A 24,947-nucleotide genomic window follows, 5' to 3' on the forward strand; every position below is an offset into this window, starting at 1 on the left:
CATTAAAAATGAATTCTCCTTGAGCAAATTGGTTGCTGAAATAGAAAACTTCAGACCAAATTTCAGTGCTCTGGGGCAAACTGAAAGATTTGGAGGTCTATAATGGCTAGACAGTTTTAAAAAAAGAGTAGACTTCAGTGAGACTTTACTGTTTGGGGCTTTTTAACAGCCAAGCAATGCTGTTGACAACCTTTTCTTGAGATCTGACAGACATGGATAGCTAAATATGCAAAAGTAATTTGCTTAAATAAAATTCAATATGCAAAATTTGTATTTACCAACCTCTTACTGGCAATTTCACTCAGCTTCTTTGCTGAATCAGTCTTCTGGTTATTTAATTTCTGGTAATTGCATAGAAAAATAAAAGCCCTTTGGAAGTTATACACTACATCTGTCTATTTTTGTCATTTGAATTTACACTGGGGTAAGTTCTTGATTTAGTTTGGAGTTACTGTGCCTATCTGTGCATCTAGAAGATGATATATTTCATCTGGAAACGTTTACAGAGAAATGTCCTCAACCCATATATAGTACATTAAAAAAACATATAAAAGAGGAATGTATATTGTAATATTGTTACTTTAAATCTGGAGTTACATTAAATCAGATTGTCATCCGACTCCTTTGGGGTAGGTAAATTGTAACATGGAGTTTCTCAAAGATGAAAACCTCTTGGCCCAAGAAAACTGGTATTAAAATAGGCAGTTCCACATGTTTGTAATTTGTGGAGAAAGTGCAGACGGTGACAGAATAGTGTCTGAACTATTTCCCACTCTTTTTTAAATTTGTGTATAGCAAATTGATATACTTCAAGGCACCAGCTGTTTAGTGCTAATGCCAAATTAAAAAATAGTCTGGTAAAATTCGAATATACCTTACATATTTTATATTACTAAACCACATTTAGGTTCACAGATTAATTTCGACCTCAGTTATGCTACCCAATGTAATTACAGATTTAATTCTTGTGATAAATGAAACTTCAAGCAAGATCTGCAAATTAGGGATAGCTTACAGTATCCACAGATCTAAACTGAACCTTCAGGGCAGGTATGTGCCAACACAGAAATTTATGACAATTGTTGGTTGGAAAAACTTAGAAGTGGAGAAACCATGACACCTGTCATATCACCTGACATTATAATTATTCTTAAAACAAATTTCTATATTGTCCTATTGTAAAATGAAAGCTGAAACACTATATCTTGGAAGAAATCTAGTACTGGGATGCCTACTTTGTATCTTAGTAAAAGTGGAAGCACATATACTAACACCACTCCCATCACTGTCATATTTGAAATTGCAACTTTGCGTTTTATAAATAAAAGACAAACCTCATTCAGTAAGCTTTCCAAAAAAGAGGATGTTTTCTGAAGCTGTATCTGACAGAAATTCAAGGTGCAATTAAATCCTCACTGCTCTGAAAGCTACACACAACGAGCACTTACAGAACCAACAATTTTGCAGAAAAGTAATAAAACAATTTGATCAAAACCTGTGGAAATTTCTAAACATTTTATACTAATTATGTTAGCATATCCTCCTGGTGGGTTACTGCTAGCAGTAAAAAAAAAAAAAAAAAAAAAAAAAAAGTTAAATGAAGATTTACAACTCAAGACTGCATTACTTGGTTCTTCTTTAAGCTGGTTGGGAACAGGTTTAGATACTTAGAACCCTCACACTTTCTTAAAGAAAAGCATGTTACTTGATCAACATTCTGGAAATTCAGGGCTGAAAAAAACTGTTTTCTCCGACCTTCATTCCTTTCCCATAATAAAATTACATGAAAATATTAAAATGCTTAATTATATTAAATCTACTTTAATACATCAGACAGATATTTATTAGTGCTCTAATGAAGGAGTGATCTTGATCAAGTAACAGGTAAGATGAGGCTTGTTCAAAAACAAATTCTTGCCTTCACTACACCAATCCCTATGAAACCTCTACCAGGATCAAGAATCTTTGGCTAACTTGGCTAATTTACATCATATAAATTAAAAAGCAAATCTAACTTTTCAGCCCTTACTACTGTAGCTGTGAGAAGAGAGTTCAGTTCAGAGATTCCAGTTGAATTTTAACTCTTAATTTACGTAAAGTTGCAACTGGAATACAGAGTGCACATCACAGAGGAAGAGAAGGAAAGAATGTGGTTTCACCAATAATAACTGCGGTGTCATTCAAAGAGAAATGCAGCTTCCTTGCTCTGTGTGCACTTTGTACATATTTACTCTAGTGGCAGGTATATGTTCTTACATGAAAAACAGAGAAAAATGAAGGGGCGGGGGGAGAAGGGTGGAAGTGGACTTTATAATATCTTTCCTGATGCTTGGAACTGAAAACTAATATACATTTCTCACAGAGTGGATATAAGAGGGCTACAATGCTTTAAATGCTTTTTCATACTTTAATGAGAGTTAATTTTTTTTCTTTTAGGTAATTATTTCCCACACCGTGGTCCAGAAAATAATGGTAAGTGGTCTAGAGCCAATCTGTGGAATTAACACTGTGTTTACAATACTGATTCTGTCCCAAAAAGTGAAGAGATGTGGAGGGGAGCAAGAATGACCGTGTCTCACTGAGAAAATGTACAAACCAGACACCAGATATCTTTTTTTTTTTCCTTAAGACTAATTGGATTTTCTGAAAGTCTGGCTCTCTGGAAGCCTGTTACATTCCCTGCACATTATGGATAAGAATTTCTGCAACCCATCCCTGAATGTGAAAGAGTGTGTTCATTTGCTACCCTTAATCCCATCGAATATTCAGCACCAACACCATTGAGAAACACTAATTTCCCAGGCTGCTACAAGCCCTGAGGCTGAAGCTGTTTCCTGTAGCCTACCAAAAAATATCCTTGTGCTCCATTCCCTGAAGATGCTCCCAGGTTTCATCTTACCTAGCCAGGCTGTGCAGGGGAACAGAATAGGCTCTGGCTGTAGCCCAAGTGCCTGGGGCAAGAGGCTGCTGGGGGTGGCAAACACAGGGTTCACTTATGCCTGAGCCTTGGAAAGCCAGGCTGTGGCTAGGAGGGGGCTCAGGATGAGCAGGGCAGAGTCTGTGCTGGCACATGGGAACCCTCTCAGCAGAAGCAAACACTACACCCTGCTCTCCCAAAAAGAGAGGATGTTGTCTCTCCCCACATCCAGCCCCAGGTTAGTGTAATTTAACCCTATTTATTCTGCTGAGAAGCTGGTTTGCCCCTTAGCTCTACAAATGAAAGGCAAGTGATAGGGATAGCTAATCTTCTAGATCTCCTGTTTCTCCTTCTTTGTTTTGCTAAAGTTTAAACTGTGTTCAAAGAAGGGCATTTGGCATGTTTAAGTGACATCCTCAGAGTAGAAAGATTCCATTTGAAAACGTCTGAGACTTACAGAAAGACAGCAAAGTAGTTCTTCAATAAATACTTTCAAGACAAATACAGACTGGGGTACTGATCCTGTGAAAGCAATTTTTATTTGGAGTTATTGAAACAGCTGCTTTCCGCATGAGATTAAAAGCTCCAGTCAAACATCTCAAAGTAATTTCTTATCTCTGCTTCTAAGAACTGTATTTGCTACAAGTGATGTCAGATGAACCTAGCAAGATGCAGTTAGCAAGAAGTAGGGTGTGCCTCTGTGTATGTTGTGGGGAGATTTTTTTGTTAAGGATCATTTAATGGGATTTTTTTATATTGGCAGTCATGTATTAAAGAAAAAAAAAAGAGAGAGAGAAGGAGAGAGACATGTACTTCCAAAATGGTAGAAATTAAAGTTCACTCAGCATGAACTAACAGTTTGGTAAAACTGGTTCTATGCATGCTTCCAGCAACAATGCTGCATTAAGTAATACCTGTCTTAAGTAAGGTCAGGAGTATGTATAGCTACATAAAAGAGTAGTAGAGTGAACTGTTAAAAATCCAGTCCCTACAATCATCAGAAGTATAGATCTGCTCTATCCACATAAAAGAAAACTATAACAATATGGAATACCATCCCAGCATTTTTTGATTGTTTCTATTTAAAGTTATAACATGGGAAGAGACATTGCACAGAATCACAGAACATGCCGACCCACAAGGATCACCAAGTCCAACCCTTAGCCCTGCACAGGACTATCCTCAAGAGTCACACCACGTGCCCGAGAGCATCATATTTTTGGTAGCAAAAGAAAAAAAATGTTCTTTTTTAAAATGGTTATATTTGTTTTGGTGCTAAGAGACTATACTGGTAGTAAGAGATGTGGTCATCCTTGCACCCATTCAGTTGTGGAAACTATTTGACATAAACACAAAGGATAGAAAGTTCTGGGATGAATATATAGTTCCATCTTCAGACCTATGTTGAAATTCAAAAAAATCAGGCATATGTAGACATATATAAACTGAAACAACAGACTTATAAGAAAACATTGCCTGCAAACCACCTGTTCTACTTTTCCAATACAGAAACATGGTTACATTTTCATGACGACTGTTTGGAAAAACTACATAACACAGTGTTTGTCATTATACATTTTTCATGTTTGTTTTATCACTACTAGTTTTATTACTACCAGTTTTATTACTACCAGTGAACATGCAAATAAGAATCTACCTTGTAAGACTGGTTGAGAAAGTGTAATTTTATCTACTTTTTTCTGATATTACAAGGGACATGTGGCAATTACAGAGGAAAAAAAAATTACAGAAGTGTGGTATATCTGTCAGACACAGAAAAGACAGTAACAGCCCAAATGACTGAATACTTATGATGAGTTCCAAAACACAGCTAAACATTCTGATAGCTTTTTACCAGCTTTGGAACAGACACTTGAACAACATTTTAAGACATCTTTTTACTGTGTGCCTGATCAACAGACTGTGAATTCAAGAGAACCTTTTCCAGTTAATTCAGTGAGGTTTTGATGAGGCCCCCAGGTAAATTTGCTGTGTCAGTATATTCAAATCACTCAGTATCACATCTTACAACAGTATCAGATATTTCAGAGGGCTGTTTGTAACTCAATTCAGGAGCATGATAACTGAATTACTCATTTAAGATTAAGTGGTTGTCCATCTCCTTGGTCAATCTTTACTTAATACTCTGAGTTATACTCAGAACAATGGTACTTTTGTGCCTTCGAGTATTTAGGTAAATAAATTTTTAACTTCATTACACTAACTAGAAAAATAATAAGAACATATAAAGCTCACTTAAAAAAGAAATGAAGATTGACAAAGTTGTAGTATATACAAATACATAGAACTATTAAATGCTACCTATCTCAAGTTTATTCTCTAGTTCTGATCTGTCAGTGAAAGTACATTACCTACCTTACTGATATGAATAACTAGAAAAAAAAAGTCATATTTAATTATTCCTCCAAACCTTGAATGTATTATTCAATTTACAGGCAAAATAAAGCACAAAGCTATTCCATAAATAAATGAATAAAATAATTTAGCAAACAAGACATTATATCAAAGATTGCTCTCAATAGCAAAAAATGAAATTGTACTTAGTTATTTTGAACAATTGAGCACAGTTCATAAAATCTGAGCATCATCTGGGTGGCATAAAAACTTTTTGATTAATTAAATTGAAATTAATATGACATTAAGTAACATATGGATGCACGATAACCTGCATTTTGATCAGTTTCAGAGTGATGGAAAGGTTAACAGTAGGATTAATTCCAGACAGGACATCTGGGCAATATGTTTGAATCTTTAGGTTTGTGTCTAGAACTTGCATGGATTTCATATGGCTCATTAACTACACCCACAACCAAGTGTTCATTTAGAAAACTGCATCACAGTTCACACAAGACTTCAACACCAAATTGTTAGAAACAATTCATTCCACATAGTAACCAAATGATATTCAGATAACTACAGTGGGAAATATCAACTATACCAAGGAAGCAGCCCATGAAGAATAATTTCTGTAGAATGTGGGTGTATATGCAGGTAAAATGCAAAGAATTCTTGGGAATACTACAATGGAGTAAAGATCAACATAACAAGATCAAAATAATTTTGTCTTGCTACACATAAAAAGACCCAGCATTGACACAGTTCAGTGTTTTTTCTGAGCTGTGTTTTCTACTTCCTATAACATCTCATTGACGTCAGTAAAAATGAGCCACCACACTGGATGTTAAGCACAATTAAATGTTGAGCTGAAACTCTTCTGATTAGCCTCTAATAAAAACAGACAACTATTTAAAGAAAGATGCATGACTGCTGCCCCCTCCAGCCATAAGCAAGATTCATTACAGGTGGACAGATCACTTTAAGAGGAGAGGAAGCCTTAGCAGAGAAGTAGTTCTACAATAATACAAGTGGCTCATTGGCTTAAGGTTTACAGGTGTTTCCCTCTGCAAGAATCACAGGACTTTTCAACTACCTTATTTCATAATTTTACATGGCATAAACAATCTTACCTTACCCTCCTAAGAGTCATGCCTCCACGGAGGAAGTGCATTTGGATGGCAGTCAATAAACTAAATTTCAAGCTGCAGATTCAAACTGAGATCTTTCTTAAAATGCAATTTTCACTGAAATTACTGCAAGTTTTTTTCCTGAAAAATTCCATCAGGATATAACTAATTTGAACATTTTTACAGAACATTCTTGAATGAGTGCATTATTACATTGACAGACCTGTTTGGAAAGCTAAATTCTTTTATTTGTATAGTATTATATTTGTGTTCATTTGTTTTGCGATTTTGTTTAAACTTCAGTATTTAAGGATGTAATCTCTTCCTCAATAATTTTTGGTAATAGAATGACAGTTCAAATTAAAGCAGTTGAAATATTCTACTTAAAATAATTACCAAACTTTATTAACAGTATATTTTCAGTGATTTCTGTATTTTTCCATTAAGTTAATTCAACCACATTGACTAGAAGGTTATTTCTTTTTCTTCCTACTGAGTCACATAAAACTCCTTTGAAATAGCATGAGGAGAATAATTAATAAATGCTAATAATGGAATGAATTGTCCTGGGAAAAGGTCGTTATGGCACATTGTTACACACTGCATCCTGTCTCTCCACTGTCTTGGTACTTTCATTCCTTACCTCTTTGTTGGCTCTGTCTGCTTGAACTAATGTTCCATTCAAACACGGTTCTACATAGTGGAGTTCTTCATTATACTATAGAGAGAAATACAAAACATGATGAAAAATTTAATTAAAAGCTTGGAAGATACAATTTAATTCAACGGTTTAGAACCACAGTGAAACACTCACAGAAATCAAGAACAAAAGGATTTTGTTCATTTAAAAAACCTGGCTGTGTTTTTTTTTTCCTTTTACATGATTCTTAATTCTTCAGAGGTTTATACTCCTAAAGGAATATTTAATTGAATAGATGCCAACACTCAGCTGGAGTTAAGGGTACTATATACAGTAGCTGGCAAAAATATCCTCCGAGTTGAAATCTGGATAATATTAAGAGGTCATGTTTGATACAGCACAATCAAAACTCCCAATTCTTTGCTACATACAAAAAAAGTCCTGACAAATATTTGTGGCACTGGCTAACATTCTGGAAGGTTAATACTGGAACAACTACACCAAAAAAATCTGTAAGCTTGAATCAATCCTGGAAATGTTTGACAATTGTCAGAATTTCAGTCAAGCAGAGGGGTTTATTATGCACTAAGTCAGGAAGATGTGACAGATCTTGAAGGAATTATGTGCTTATCTTGCAAGGTCTAAGTAAGTTAGATTGCCCAGTCCTACTTTCAGAAGCATCTTAAGCATCAAAAAATGAAGGCTCATCTGCAGTCAATAGACCTTGCAGACTCACGGATGCCTGACTGATATTTGGACTTGATCGTTTAAATCTTTAAAACCTTTCAACACAGGTCAAATTATTAAAGCAGTACCTTCAAAGAGTCTACATATAGTTGTCTAGATAGGGTCTTAACTTAATTCCTCCTCCCATTAATTTAAGCCACTTTAGAAGTTATCAGAGATCAAACTGGCTTTGCATCCAGGCTTTAAGCAGCTTCACTCTTTCACACAGCATTGAGTCAGAACATCCACAGTAAACAAAAAAAAAAACACATTCAGTCAAGTCAAAAATAATCAGGGAAAATATTTCATTAGATTATGTTTCATTAGAATCTATTTTTTTAGATTAATACATGCATTTTCTCCCTTCTTACTCCACCTCAGTGGGAATAAAAAAGCCTTGCAATGAACAACTCGTCACAGATGCCGCTTAGACAGGGCTCTCTGCCACTGCAAGTTCTCACTGTCTCTGCCTGTAGCTCCAAGTTTATTCTACTCTATTCCATTTTACATCACTCTTTTCTCTACACCATAAACCCCTGCAACCTGAGCGACCTTAGACACCTGTCATCACCATTCATTTTAACTGTGCACTACTCACCACGCTCATCATTACATAATTACTCTTGCACAGGGAAGAGTATTTAATTTGAACTGCATGAAGTTATTCTTGAGGCACTGTGCCAGACTCAATCAGTTATAAGGAAATATAAACCCAGAGTAGCCTATTATTGCTGGATATAGAGATGATTTACAACAGCATCAACAGAGTAACTGGTTGTAGAGAAACAAGGAAAAGTGCTTGAAAGATATTTACACAATTTTTGCAGTGGATTTGCATGCTTCCTTAATTATTTTATTCCCATCAATGTTATTTCAATATATGAGAGTGTGTGGACATATCAATTGTTCCAAAGGTAATGCAAAATACAAGGCAAAGGCTTCTAGAACACTTTAGAGTCACTGAGAGTGTCCCACGTGCATCTCAGTCTCATAACAGTTTATTGATCTGATAAATGATGTACTTTCCCCTCTAGTTTCTCCCTTCAGACTGCCTTCCAATCTATCTCCTGAGAGTCTTTGCAAAATAATAGTGCCAAATCTACACAGCATCTCTTATTATACTCCAAAGGCAAGACTATATTCCAATCTATTGTAAAAAAGTACTGAAAATCTGTAACAGGCTCTGGTACACCAGCCTCTTCTCCCAAGCCTTTTCCTGTCCTCACACAGGTTTTTCTCAGCATGTTCTTTAATGAAGACATTTTCCAGTTAAGCCTGTTCTTAGCTTGATTTCTGTAGCTGTCATTACACATCTCTTTATACAACCCCAAGCACGGTGTCTGTAGTTGGCCAACACGCAGTAAAATGCTGAAGTCTGCTTTTCTCTCAGTCAGTGTCTCAAACACCTGCACGAAAGCAAACTCAGGATTTCCTAATGCTGTAGTACCACCACATTTTTTTACAGGCCCATCACCACCAGCAAACAGATGAAACAACTTCCTACTCTATCAGACCTTGCATCTAAGTGGCATAATTTCTGTCCACTAGATTTCTATGAGATTTATTTTAACTACTATTTTGAGTAACTCATATCATCAGGCTATTCCCACACACATGTAGCTTATATGGCTGCCAGCTGCATCACATCCCAGAGAGATTCCCTGTAGTTCCCAACTATGCCTTTAGTGTTACTCAGTTGTGCAGGATAAAGGATGCTCAAGCTTTCACAGAGGACATGCTTTAAGTGTCCTCACAGCCCTACTTTACAGAAGCAATCTACTTCAAAAAAAGGATAAATAAAAATGTTTATTCTCACAGAGACAGCACAAGTGAGATACATATATGGTTCTAGCACACTTGCACAAGTAGTATACATTTTCCTTAGCTTTTTTCATATTTATCCTTTGTCATATTTAAGCTGTCTGGAGCAAGGTCCACAGAAATAAATTAAATGCACATTTTGTTGTGCAACAATACACAGGTAAAAGGTTTCCCGCTATATTAAGCATACTCAGATATCCAATACAGCCCAACCTAAGGTCCAACAGTGAAGCCAAACCAGGAAAGGAATCAAAGGAATTCATATTTCCACTAGTGTTTCCCCGGGCTACAAGTGGCACACAAGCACAGCCCACTCCTAGGAGGGATTGTACAGAGGTTCCCTTGGGCTGCTGTTCCCTTTTCCAGGCTGTTCACACATTACCTGTACAGAATCTCACTATTCAAGGAGGCTAAAAAGTAAATTTATCCATAGTCCACCCTGAAGGACTAAAAAAATAGAGATTATGCTGAAACCACTTATGATGGAAAATGCTACATATTAAAGCAGGGAACTATATTACTGTGCTTTGAATTAACAAATACTTTCATTCTAATCAATTTTGCTAAAGTAGTGTGGCTAAAGCAGTAAAATTAACATTCCTGGCTCAGTTAATATTTTGCTAATTTAATGGGGAGTTTGCATTTTTATAAAAGCATTTTAAAAACTACAGCATTTTGCAAAATTAATACTTCTTTTATGATAATATTGTTAGTTTAATGCTTGACTTGGAATTACACTTCAAAGCAAATTGGAAAAATATGCCTTTTCTCTTGTTGTTGCAGGCATCTCTGTTCATGCACCAAAGAACTGACCTCAAATTTTAACACAGGCAGCACAAAATCACTCTTGTGTTTCAATAATTTTTTGCAGTTCAATCATCTAGTCCATCAATTTCAGATGGATTTTGCAACAACCTACCCAGGAAAACTAAAATGATTTTAACATCATCCTTTTATATTTATTCTCTGGAAAGACCTGCACTGAATTCTGCTCTCTGCTATACCTACATTTATATATGTATACATATATACACAGATGCATACAAATATTTCCTCCAATAGTCACTGCTTAATAAAGCCATCCTGAAAGTCACAGTCACTCAGGCTCAAAACTTTTGCTTCATCTAATAAGTACATTGTTTGTCCAGATTTCCTACAATAATAACATTCTTATTCCACCTCAGAGTTCGGTCTGGGAAGAGAAGGAGGTACTTGGCTGTTTGTCTGAGACTTCCAGATGTCCAGGCAGTCCCCACAGAGCAACAATTTGGACAGGCCTTTCAGAGCAATCAGTCTGAGCTGCGTGCTGTGTGAAGAGCAAGGCTTCACCATCTGGGCACAGAGGATGTGTTTTTGCACACACTGCACAGCTGGCCAGTTCTAGATACAGAGACTTGCTGTACGAGTACAGATCTTACATTACAAAGGGTATTTCTTCTATGGACATATGTGTATGTTACCTTCAAATGAAACTGCTGTCACATCACCAGGCTGTGTTGAAATCACAAAGAGTAAGATACAATCTCACTCAAACATCTGTCTACAGATAAAAGCTGTATGGAATTTTCAGTGCTTTCACACCAAGCAGCCTCTTGTGTGGGCTTTGTTGTCTCGTGTTTTGATCACTGAAACATCTTCGGTCTTGACAGAATTCATTTGCCCTGCTGGCACTTGGTCAAAGCAATGCTTCAGAAGTAATTTTTGCTGTTAATGTAGGTCACAGTGACTCTAGCTTTACTGTGTACCCTTGCTATGTGTTTAACACACCACATCTTGAAAGAAGTTCGTGATTCAGACTCAGTCTACCTGTGCCCTTCCTCATTAAAAGGTCCACTCCATTCTCCACAGCACAGGTCTCTGTTGCTAATTAGTTACATATTCAAGCAAACAAATTTTGTGGTTTCTTTACATTACTGTTAATTTTTTTTGCCTTGTGAGACAGCAAAGCATGAAGTTTGTTATGCACGAGGTTTAGGTTAGATATCAGGAAAAAGTTTTTCACCAGAGAGTGGTTTGGCACTGGAACAGGCTCCCCATGGAAGTGGTTACAACACCAAGCCTGACAGAGTTCAAGGAGCATTTGGACAACACAGTCAAGCACAAGGTGTGATTCTTGGGGTGCCCTTTGCAGGCCCAGGAGTTGGACTCAATGACTCTTCCAACTCAACATATTCTAAGAATTTTTTGACTTAGTCCAAAATGACTCCCTACAAACTCTTCCCACAGGAGAACTCCAAGGCAAGAGGACAGCATTTCACCTGCTCACTGCCACTCTTCCTTGTTCCCCCTGCATGTGGTACCTCTTTCAATGCAGTGAATAATTTCAGGTCCATATTTGCACAATCACTAAAGCATCGTCCTAATTCGTCCTAACGAAATTAAACAGCTGAGCTGGTAAGCATAAAAACAATTCTCAGCCACTATTTCTAACTATTTGAACAAACAAACACACATCCATCCTAAAAGAGGTTATAGAGGAGAGAACCTACAGAGGAAAAAAATTACCTCAGACAAATGCTGTAACTACTGCAGTAATTACATTTCTTCCTAAATACTCAGAGTTTCTGATACTAGCAAAGCACTGCAAGAGAGGGCTGGAGCCAAAGCCTTTGTGGGAGAGAGCCATGAACTGCCCTGTGCCCATAACAGCCAGTTCCAATCAGCACCAACTCTGGCTGGAGCAACCTCTGAGGTGCCCAAAGGGCAGCAGCACCAGCAGGCTGGGGGGGCTGTGGTGCCTTTGCACAGGCAGCACATGGAAGGAGTTGTTAGGAGTCAGAAACATTTGGAAAGACAGTTGGAAAAGCGCCATGGTAAAAGGGGTGTGCCACTGGACACCGTGGGCTGAGGGTGACCCACACCAGGGTGGGGGCACCACTGAGGGACCATGGCCATGGGCAACCCAATGAAGAGAAAAATGAAGAGCAGAGACAGCAGAAACAACAAGCAGTGAGGAGGGACAGAGAGAAACTGCTGAGCCCAGAACTGCTGATGGAAACCAACACAGGACCAGCTGCCTCAGGTGCTCCTGCACCTCAGCCAGGAGAAGGGCGGGATTGAAACGGCAACAAAAGTGCTGGGACCAGGGCACAGAGTGGGGTGTTGGACAGGAGACAGCCTGGGAAACAGGGAGGAAAGGCTCAGTTTGCCGTTTCTTTCCTCTTCTCAATGCCCAAATCAGTGATCAGAAGTTTGTGTCATTGGCAATAACTGACGTTAAAATTCTGTGACTCCATGCTGTTTTACACACAGCTCAGTTCACTTTCAATTAAACTTTAAATTGGAAAAAATGGCAATTAGTTTTTTCACACTTGCTTTTTAAAAACTATTTACACAGTATTTCTGCTGTACTACGTAGGCAAAATCATTAGTTTGGATTCAAGCTACATATGTAAGAAACTTCACTTAAAAAAACACATTTCTTTTTTCTTCCTACATCCTTCACAGTAACTATCACAACTGCTGATAAACACAGAGATTATACACCAGAAAATGGTTGGTCAGGCATCTTAATAATTACTTAGTTGAAACATGCTTTCAACTTGCAGAAGTTATTTAGATTACAGTTAATCACAATTTTTTGAAGGACAGTAAACCTTTTTTTGATACAGTATGTAATTATGTCTTTATACTACATGAGTTTCTGCTAATTATGCAATTATCATGCAAGGAGATTAATACAAAAGATATATTCTGAACTGCTCACTATCTGTTAAAAACACAGTATATGCACATATCCATAGTTCATTCTCTATAGAATCTCGATTTGCACCAGTGTCACTGGGGTCATTTATTTCACAAAGGGCACTTCCCTTTTAGTAAAAAAAAAGGTCAAAATCCTCCTTACATTCAAGAAGTCGAACACATTTTTAGGATTTATGCATTTGATAAAACCATTTACCTATAAAGTATTAGCAAAATAATATCAGCAAAGGAAAATTTATAAAACCACCAATTCCTCCTCCCCTCCAAATCTAGTTCTGATGTCAGTTTTGGACTTGTTAAAGCCATCCTTACCCACATGATTAACCCCATTACTCTTTAAATTTAGTAAAAGCAACCCCTTGTCATAGATTTAAAACATGCGCCATGGAAAACTAACTACTGATGATCTGATTTCTCACTGTTAGTAATCACCAGCAACTCCTCTGCACAGCTTACACATACCTACATTTCAGATTCCCACTGAGGAAAACATGAGCAGTGAGCAGCTATGCTGGCATTTTGTCATGCCATAAGGGCTTCAGCAAAAGCTGGACCTGAATATATTAATTCTCACATATTAATCACTTTGCAATTTGCACTGTATTGCAGTAGCTGAGGGGGAGACAGGTGGAAGGCAAGGGGAACACATAAACACCCTGAACTTAAAAATTAAGGTAATACAGGAAGTTCAAGCAAACTAAAAAAACCCACATATTACAAGCCCCAAAATCAAGACGACTTGTTTAAGGAGTTTCAAATTGCAAGTCATGGACAAACAGTCTGAAGTCTCTGTCACCTGAAGAATCTTGCACTGGAAAAACACAGTGTCTGTCCAGTGGGTTCAGATGTCACGTTATCCATCACCTGTCTGCAGCATTTTTCAATGGGCTTTTGTGATGTAAAACATGACAGATGGCAAGAAGTGATGGAAGAAAAAAAAAAAAAGAAATCCTGAGACACTCACAGCAATTATATTGAAGAAGTCATCATCTCCAAGGGTATCCAAAATTGATGAAACTGTCTGTTTTGCAATAGTCAAGCGAAGCCCTTTCATACTGCCACTGACATCCACTAAAATTACCACATCTTTTGGAGAAGTTGCTGCCTGGATGTACCTGAGACACAAGACAGAACAACTCCTTTTAGGTAAGAACTTTTTATCCTTTCAAATTTCTTAAACACCTGTAGTCATTGCCTACCATTTTCTGTTTCTGCAGTCAAATGCAATGACTCCATTCTCATCAGGTTCCCATTTAATTCCTGTTTAAAAAAGAGAGAATAAAAGATGAAATTACATTTTCACAGTACCTGTGCAAAATGTATCTTTGGTATTGGGGCTAAGTAGTGGTTAATGGAGTTTCATACTTTAATCTAACAGGCAGAGCAATTACAATACAGGAAATAGTAGGGAAAAATAAAATTAATAAAATAAGACCACCAGAAATAATCTTTTTTTCCTCACTCCTTTTTAGCCTACTGTGAGGTGAAAACCTCTGAAGGCCTACTATGTTCATTGTACTTCTTTCACAGAAGTGTTTTCACACTTGGCCTTTGGTGCTGGCAAGCTTTATCATGTGCTTGCCAAGGCCCTTCCAGACCTTGAGCACTTCCTACCCATGGCTGATCTCAACAGCTCCTGTTACACCAACTGCTCCTCTCACAGGTCATACTCCTGATGTTTTACTCATATCACTGTGAAAGAGTAATAAATATCTCCTGGTTGTGGGTCAAAAGAAATACGATAAAAACATTTCCAAGGAAAAAAAAAATTGACAGGGCAATTCTTCCTCTTTTTTTTTTTTTTTACACTCATTTTCGAACACAAAACAAGAAACAGCCTCTAAAACAAAGACTAATATTTCTCCTGCTCTGAAATATCATGGAGCTTGGGAACTGAAATACAATGTAACTAACACAGATGTAGCAGCCATTACTTTCAGGCACTTGCAGACATATAGGCTTTGAGTAAACTTGTTTAAATCAAGACTTAAAAAAACATGGGTTGCTAAACCACGTCAGCTAAAGGAACAGTCCCCACTTTGGCCTGATCCAAAGTTACAGGAGCTGAGAACCAGTGTTTTTGACTTTTTGGTTTATTATAATGTGGTAAATTTGGTATGGGATTAAACATAAAACTTAATAGGCGAAAATACACGTTTTAACCTATTTCAATAGAAATAATACAAGTGACGTAATTTCATTTGATTACAGTTTGTGAGAAAATAAACTTTAAAGCAAATTTTTGAAAACTTTAAATTTAAGTATGTCAGGTTAAGTGGAAGCCTAGAAGCTGAACAACAAATTATAATGAAGTCTAACTCTATGCATTGATAGAGTACATTATTTAAATTCACTCCTATATGAAGAGTCTAATCCTTTGGCCTTCCTTCTTCACAGTCTGTTTATAAGATATTTTTCGTGTGTGTGTATATGCCTACCTGAATAGGAATATTTATGAGCACATGAGTTATCATGAGGGCTTCACCCCCAAAATGAAAATTGGTCGAAAAACTTCAGAAGGTTGAAAATGTTGATTAGAAATCTCTCTCTCTGAAAACTAGATAAAGTAAAACCAAACCTGCAAATATCTGTTGAAGTCAGGATTTGTGACAATACTCAGTGGAAATTTTCAACCATAGCATTCTTTATTGTATTTTAAGTAAGAACTTCTGTACTTCTTACCTGGATATTGCCTGAAAAATCCTTTTGCACTTCCAAAGTACTGCCAGATGAGAGAAGGGTCACGATCAAAATTGTCAACAAACACCTTATTTAAAGATTCTGACCAATAAACTCCATTTACAATGGCCGGGTCTGGAAACAAACAACAGACAAACAACATACACACAAAGAAAAATTATTTTATCTAAGAAGAATCCCTTCAACTCTATCATCTTCAGCTCATTCAATACCCAAAAATGTATTGACAGCAAACTATTGTAGAACATTTTTATTTTCTTTTCTCAAATAAATGATTCGAAATAAATTATTTGCTCAAATAACAGAAGTATGACTAAAACAGAGCAGAGACACCAGGTACATTTTTTAGATAAGTTAAAATTGCTCGTTAGACCATCTATCTTGAACTACTGCATCACTTGTCCTGAAGAACATAAATAAGTCAATCTAACAACAGATTATTTACTCAATTTACCTTCCCTAAATGCGTGGAATGTCTCATGGACACACTTTATATTTTTTTAACCTTCAACTTGGTAAGATCATTCTCACTAAATCTGAAAGTTTCCATGTTGGAACAGAAAGTGAAATACCTTTTATTTCACACTTGAATTATGATATACGTACAAAAACAAAATCTCATGACAAATAACACTAATATTATTAGGAAAACACTGAACCCACATTTCACAACATTTACCCAATTATCTTTTATACCCATTAAAAGTAAACTACAAAGTAAATCCTTGATGTTGAAACTGTTCTGTTTAAAACATCCCCATCTATCAATCCCTAAAAGCACAGGCAGCCCAAGCCCATTTTAAAGCTGCAGATTTGGTTCAATAGTGGGAAATGAGAAATCAATGAACATGTCTTAAAAACTTACTGAATTTCAAACCATGAATTTTGAAAGGTGAGAAACAATTAGGATACACCATATTCCCAAATCAATCTGTATGTGAAGTCAGCAGAATAGAAAGGAAAAAACTGAACTGAAATCACAGCTGCATTATTTAATTTGCAAAAGTGTGCATACATGAATACACAGTAACATTTGCTCAAGCATTTGAAATAAAGCATCCATTAGCTTGCAAAATAATGTTGCTGGACTGATTTCTGAAGACTGCTTGGAATGCTATTTTAATGGAGCGGAAAAAAGGTGAATTGTTATCTTCCCTGGCATTCATCAAGAAAAATAGAAGAAAAAGGGAAATCTCAGCTACACAAGTTTGCATGTTGCTTTCACCTAAATATTTAGGTTTATATAGATGGAATGTGAAAAAGCAAGGTCAACAAAACAGCTGTTATTTTTAAAAACTGTCAAGTAGAGTTACTTCTTTCTCTAGAGGATGAAATATACGCTTAAAATCTCTCCAACCAGACACATATCAAACAAACCAATGCCCTAGTCCAAGGGTACTCCTTCAGCTTAGTCTAGCTGGCAACATCCATTGTCCAGTTGCTTCCCAGTCTGCAGTTACCCCAGTAACAAGCTGTGACCAAGACATCACAAATTAACTGCCAAGACCGGGATCTATCATCAGTTTATAAAAATATGTTCCTGTTTCAGCACTCCAAAATGTCAATCCATTGTCTGGCATTTGGACATTACCTGAGGGGTGAAGCTTTAAAATGAGAATCCTCTCCTCAGTCCACTGGAACTTCCCAGTTCAAACACTGATATTCTTACTCTGCTTCTATTGACAAGTTCTAGTGGAGTATGTAAATCACTAAAAGTTGCTGTGGCATTATTGACTCAGCATTACAATACTGAGATAAGGTGGTAAGTTTAATCCCTCTTTGAAAAGAGCAACAAAGTTTAGAAGGGTCGGGTTTTTTGTTTGGTCTGTTTTTCTAGTCTAGTTAGAAAAACCTGCTTAGAGTTAAAAAGAAGGAACCATTTCTCAAGCCTCCAGAGGGCTACAAGATCTTCACATGCCCTTCAGTCTGCAGGATCAGTGAAAAGCCAAACAAACCAAACAGAAAAATTTTATCCTAATTTATATTTTAAATAAACTGCAGTGGTTCTTAGCAACTTACATTTGGATCTCATTCCAAGACTGCACATTGTATCTTAGTGTTTTAGTGTCTTATCAATTCCTCACATGTCTCTTAGGGCTAACTTTTAATGCCCTTTCCTAATGAACCTGTGCTATAGTGCCACTCGTGAGCAGAACTTTCACTCTGCCTTCCAACCCAATAATAATTTTCTTTGAATTCCATAAACACTCCAGCTCCATAAGGTCATGGAACAACTGTAGTCAGCCACCTCTTAAGCTCTAAACTGAATGTGAAGTCCTCCCAATGGTATTTGAAAAAATATATCGATGTATAAAAAATAGAAATATAAATCACTTTTAAAAATCACATTAAAATATCTATGGATATTTTGGATTACTTTTCTTGGCCCATCTATGAAGAGCCACCTAACATGTTTATATATCTGTACTACAGATTAAAGATGCAAATAAAATCAGGAGGTTTTCCTTGAGTGTGACTGGCAGAGTCTATATTCTGCATCAAGTTAACAACACTAATCATCCAAATGCTGATCACTGTAAACATTAATCTAGTGATTCTGAAACTAACAGAATCTTTTTAACTGAAAGGAGCATAAAGGAGGGATTTTAAATAAAAGGGCACAACCAAAACATGACCTATGTTGACTTGGTTCCTTCAGAATGAAAGTTGGTGACAATTCACTGCCTTCCCACACCCTGCATGTCTGTTATTCTGGTTGTTCTTTTTTAAATGTATCAAGTTACATTTTGTGCAACCATTTTTATAAAAAAAGCAAATATGGCCACAATCAGTTGCATCCTTAGAATACAAAGAAAAGGAAAGTAATGGGGGAAAAATGTACCTACAGTACCAAACAGCAGACCTGTGTGGAAATTGGACATCTTTACTGGCTCCTGAACCTTCAGGCTGAGGGATTAAAACTGGAGCTCCTTGTTCTAAATCTGATAATGCTGTGATGTGGATGCATCTCTGTCCACATGCATCACCCCAAATACAACTGAGTTACTGACCATCTGTCCTCACAAAAATTTTACAGTCTCATCATCTAATAACCTGTATGTTAACCTTGTAGTTCTGGGCAATTTCCAATTTTAGTAATTACACAAAATTGTTTAAATTGCTCCCAGTACTTCACTTAGAAACAGTATTCTTAAGTTTTTAAATTACTGCCGAAGAACATTTGCACCCCAAGATACTTACATGTCAATAGTAGTAAATTAATGCTTGTGAATATTCAGAAATTTGGGGAGGGAGAAAAAGAATAAAAGGTAAAGCTTAATATAAATACAAAATCATTAATGTGATGTTATGGGGCTCAAAGATAATAAATGTAAATAGCTTTCACCACAGTTCTTGAAATATAATTTCTGCTTTTGCTTCCTGGAGGCTAAAAGATAATTAAAATATTTCCTTTCCCTTGCCATTTAGATGAGCTGGCTTGCAATTACATGGGATTTTGCTCTACCATTGTTTGTATAGATGTTACCTGTTTTTACTGATATTTAACACAAAACCAACCCCCAGGCAAATAGGTACAGTGACAGGGAACTGAAACGAAATTGCCAAAGAACAGCACAAATGCATGTAGCAATTAAGTTGCTGTCATAGATCCTGCTGACCTGAAGAGAGAGGTCTGAAGTCTCAAAAACAGCAACCATGGTGTGCAGTCTGAAAGATGTGCAAGAGTATGCCAAGGGTAATGAATTGGTTGGGTTTTTTAGTCACAGGATCCATAAAAGTATCTAGACTATAAAAAGGCTATGGAACGAAACTAATACACACACAACTCATTTTGCATTCCAATTATCCCAGCAAGTTTTACAGAAAATTAGGGAGACCACTAAAGAATGTGACTATGAAGGAAGTGCAGAGTACTTCTCTTTCTTGCCATACTCTGCTTTATTATCAAGGAAAGAAGTTATTATTGATTCTTAAGCTTTTTTTCCCCTATTACAGGACTTCTGTGATATAATCATTATTTTCTCCTGGAAAGCTGTCACAGATGCTGGCACTGAGAATGGTGTTCCTTCTTGTAATATCTGACAGCCTCAAGGGCGGCCCTTAATGTTGCACAGCAGTCCTGTGATATAATAAAGCAGTACAAGCACAGCTTACAGGGTCCAGCCCTGGAAAAGGAATGTACAATCCAACACTCTTCTGGCTCAGAGATAGCAACAATATTAGCTTAGGTTTTATGACACTGACAACATATTTAGTCTGATCATATTTTAAAGAATAACAAATAACATACTTTGCTGGGACATATACCAACAATCTAATAATTACACTACTAAACACTAATATGAATGCTTTTCAGGGTGGTCCAGCACATTCAAGAGCTGGGGCTGGATGCCAATTTTGGCAACTGCCTTCCCTTTTTTCTCTCTCTTCCCCTCCCTCTGACTCCACTGGGTTATGTGGATGCATCATCTCACAGATCAAAGCATCTGGCCATCTGCAGACATAAAATTAGGTGTTTGTCCATTTTGCTTCATGTGCTGGGAACCATTCACCAATGTCAGAAATCACATTCCCTCCTTGTAAGTATATGGGATGGTAAAGACTTCAAGTACATGACTGTATAAAGGCATAGTAGTAGGCATTTAGTGCCTTCATCTTCCAACATTGCCCAAATAACTTCCCCTTCTCCTCTGAAGTGGCAGCAGAAGAACTGAAGTATGGCCAGACATGTTTATTTTTATGTTGAGTTTCATAAGTGCATTTGGGTGTTGATCTGGGTTGTTTTATGGTGTTGAGGTTTTTTTGTTTTAATATTTATTTTTATTCAAGGTGGCCTGAGATTCAACTTTAGTTCATTTGAAAGCCAGAATTACAGCTGAAAACTCCTCACTAACACCATTGTGGGATAGAGATTCATTTCTGCCTCTACTAAGAGTTTGCCATCTAATGAGTTATTAAAAACGACCTACAGCAAATCAGTGGACGTTTGAGGTCACCCATGAGGTACTGACCTAGCTGGACCTTGCTTAACTTATTAGATGAAACAGCTAAAGGCAACCCATATGTGGCTGAACTGTAAGTAGGTTGGAGTAAAGCTCTGGAAACTGTATATAGGCACCAGTTATGAACACAGAACATTACATTTCTAAAAAAAAAAAAAAGAAATAAGATTAAGGACCTTGGAGCCAAATAAAGGAAATCCCAGGAAGAACTAGAAAGATGCTGCTTTAATAAAGCTATCGTCCAAGGAGCCAGGCATATGAGGTAGTCAGACCTACCTCTAACACAGTCTAAACAAAATGAGATTGCCCACCCAGCAACTGCCTTGAGGTGAGGAGAACTAAAGTCAAAACCCAGTAATCCTGATAGATTATCCTCCATAACTTAATGTGACTGCAGATACCAGGATACTTCTGTATTTTCAGTAAAACAGACTGATCTCCACACTTTTGAATGACACAAGTTGAACACTATGAAACCTGAAAGACTGGTAGGAAAATACCACACCACTGAGCTCTAGGATGCCAGGGCACGACTGAGAGACAAGGTGAACAACATGAAAGACCACTGCCAGAAACAGTTTTCCAAGAGGAAAAGAGAAAACAAAGTCTCAGAACACAGGAATTAAGCAAATCTAACACATGCCCTATATCCACAGCATTTTCATCACAGAAGCAAAATTAGTCATGAATACTGCAAAAAAAGGATCCAGTTCTGACACGTGGCAAGAAGAAATTTCTGCACAGGCTGATTGAACAGTGACTGTCAGTAGCCAGGAAATTTAAACCTCTGCAAGTGGCAGGGCAGGAAAAGTGTCACGACAAACAATACAGGAAGCCAGGGGAACACACTGCAAATCAGGGGAAAAGAAAGCAAACGTGACTGCTGCCAAATCAAACCAACTGTGCTGCAAAATATTTAACACACAACATAGCAAAAGGAACAATTTTATCAGAGCTGTTGTCAAAGTGATATATGACACAGCCCTGGAAATAGAAGTCATCCTCACAGAAATCTCTCAAGGACAGACCTGTCCACAAATCTTTACAAAAGCCATTTAAAAGACAAGACCATGCAAACCTGCAAACTAGCATTTCACAGTAAATGTCTAATTCTTACTGCACTGATATTCAGAGATGTGGAGTTACAGAAACAGGCCAATGTAGCTACACAGCACAGAGCAGCAAGGAGCAACAAATAATGCTTTGAAGAGAAGATGCTAAAGACATTCTATCAACACATCATGCCTCTTGCATACAACAAATGGAGGCATGAGGACCTTTAGAGAGAATATTTTTTAGCATGTTAAATGCATTACAGTCATGCTGGGCTATAACAAATAAACCTCTGTTGCTACATTCCCAGGAACATCAACACAGTATGACAGCACACTTATCACACATGACAAGTCATCATCTCTTATCTTCTCAAATCAACGGGCTCTTACTGCTGTAGTGCTTTTATAATCCTTGTGTAGCACCTCTTCCTTGCAAAGACCATCTGCACAACTGGAGTAAAATGGAAGTTTTATTCATACAAGATATGAAATTATTCAGCTGGTTCCCAAACCTCTGAAGATAGTATTAGTATTAAAACTTACTAAAAACACTGAGCAGATGCACAAATGCATCTTGGGATGAGTACAGCACAAAATCAGTTATGGATTCTTAAACACTATTTGCTCCTTCAGGAATGTGCCAAATAAAAGCTGCAAGACACCTAAATAAACAAAGTACAGTGTAAAAATGTCTTTGCAAGTTTTCAGCCAAACAGTATTTTGAAACAGTTTATATTCTGGCCAAGCACACTAATACTTAACCAGAAGAGCAGGCCGCCTTTTCTCCTCTTCACACAAGACAGATCCAAGAAAAATCAAAGGGTCTGTGTTATGTAGCAGGATGGAGAGACAAATTATTATTGCATTCTAAAACAGTGACAAAATGAATAAAATGTATCTTTAGATAAACTTCTATGATTCTTTGTCAGAGGTCAATCGTCTCCACTCCATACCAAGCAGAAGTTAGTTTTTAATTTGCCATACAACCATTTAATTAAATGGTTTTACACATTCAATCTTGAAGATTTTCAGAAATTTTGGTCACTTTCTTGCCCCTGGAAGCAACAAGGAAGTAGGGGGGGCATCATGATTGACAGAGGTGTGAGAGGTCGAAAAGCCTCTTAATATTGTACCTGAGACAGTGTCAGCAACAAACCTTCACTGGCTCACATTTGTCAAAAGGCAAAGCCCAACTCTGAGAAACCAAGCAACAGCTGCTGAATAAGGAGTGGTGGAGAGTTGGGCTTTTTAGAGGAAATACTTGATGTTACCATGTAGCCAGTATCTGACATCTAGTTGCCATGGTGATGTGGATGTATTAGAAACATCCAGATTAGATCCACAGCCAGGGACAGACCAGAACACAAGAAAGATAAAGCACAGCACACATCTCGTGTGGTGATGCCAACATTTCCAAAAGGTTTGCTGTTAAAGACAGAGAATTGAGGGGAAAAAAATAAAAATCTGTGAAGCCAAAGCCCTTTGCAAGAACAAAGCAGCAGCCTGAGGAAACTTTGGGAATCAGATTTGAGGTAGAATTTGAGCAAAACCAGATGGAATAAGTGGAGAAGTCTGTGCATCTTTATCCAATAGGTAACAAGAGTTAAAACAAAGAAACATGGGAAGATAGAACATTGTCTGCAACCTCGACTAAATCAGTTAGACTAAAAAAGTTCCTTTTACATTAAACAATGTCCAAAGTTAGGGAGAGCAAACACTGTCCTGGAGATCTTAAAATGTGAAGACAAACAATTCAGGGGAAGGATTTCAAAATATAAATATAGTGGCCCAGGACAGTATGTGGCCATGACTATTTAAATAACAACTCCGAGATGTTGAATTTTCAGAAGCAAAGTCCATAAAATCACATGCAACAGTGACAGACAAGATTTTATTTCTTAATTTCACACCTTGCAGGAAAAGGGTTTTGCATATGTGCTAGTTGCAGATTATAATCTTTCTGCATCCCTTGGGAAATGATTTTGGTTTGGTTCTAATATTCTAGAAAATAGGTAATCTCAATTTTGGCAGCCAGTTGGAAGACATTGATAGGAAAGTATGACTGAACGATATTCATAGCTCTTTTTGAGTATCAAATTGAAAAAACCTCACTTAATCAAAAAATGGTTGTGGTTCATCACATTTCAATATCTTTTAGAGAAGGCTCTATTACATGCAGCAGATTTTTTTTCCTATGCAAGCAAAACTTTTGATTAGAGTCTGCATTTATTGACTTGTAGTGCATAAACTCATCTTTTAACATGCAGTGAACATCATGCAGTGGAAATGCCATTTGACACAGGTAATATTCTTTACCAGTCTCTGAACTGTTCAAGCAAAACTTAAAGACAATTTGTGAAGTCTGAGATCTCCTTTTGCAATGTTTTCAGTATTCAAGAAGTAAATACAGTAAGCAGAAAAGCACAGACTAGACCTGGTGGTTTTGTTACTAAAGACTGTGAGTTCAGAATTATTCAAAGTTGTAATGCATTCACAGTGTTTGCAAATAATTTCTTAAAGTACTGGTGATTATAAAGGTAAAAAGATAGGAAGGATGGAAACAATTGCAAGCAAATAAAGAAAACATCTTGCAACAGAACAAGGGGTAAAGGTTTTAAATTAAAAGGGGGTAGATTCAGACTAGATTTAAAGAAGACATTTTTTATGATGAGGTTGGTGAGGCTCTGGAACAGGTTGCCCAGAGAGGTGGTTGATGTTCCTTCCCTGGAAACCTTCCAGGTCTGGCTGGACAGAGTTCTGAAGCTCTGAGCAACATGATCGATTGTAGATGTCCCTGCTTATTGCAGGGAAATTAGAGCAGATGACCTTTAAAGGTCCCTTCCAAATCAAACTATTCTGCAATCTACAATCCACAAAACAATGTGAGAGCACACAACTAACTGATTGTCAGCTTTCCATAGTAGTAATAACAAT

At 37.1% G+C, this 24,947-nt stretch overlaps 1 protein-coding gene across 9 annotated transcripts in view; it reads right to left on the reverse strand.

Annotated features, from left to right (window-relative positions):
- The window catches only part of CACNA2D3 (calcium voltage-gated channel auxiliary subunit alpha2delta 3), a 482,761-nt gene that overhangs the window by 203,337 nt on the left and 254,477 nt on the right, over window positions 1-24,947 (reverse strand). For all 9 annotated transcript variants that reach the window (XR_007908333.1, XM_051811537.1, XM_051811536.1 and 6 more), the window contains 4 exons: window positions 15,977-16,108; window positions 14,494-14,554; window positions 14,259-14,409; window positions 7,046-7,120 (listed from right to left, as the gene is read on the reverse strand). Coding sequence is in view for 8 of the 9 variants with exons in the window: in XM_051811537.1 (XP_051667497.1) it covers window positions 7,046-7,120; window positions 14,259-14,409; window positions 14,494-14,554; window positions 15,977-16,108 (419 nt within the window). In the remaining variant the exon portion in view is untranslated. The remainder of the gene's footprint in view (window positions 1-7,045; window positions 7,121-14,258; window positions 14,410-14,493; window positions 14,555-15,976; window positions 16,109-24,947) is intronic.

The sequence above is a fragment of the Manacus candei genome, unplaced genomic scaffold, assembly GCF_025592945.1.
Source record: "Manacus candei isolate 608988 ecotype Guabito, Panama unplaced genomic scaffold, ASM2559294v1 h1tg000082l, whole genome shotgun sequence".
NCBI classification, from domain to species: domain Eukaryota; kingdom Metazoa; phylum Chordata; class Aves; order Passeriformes; family Pipridae; genus Manacus; species Manacus candei.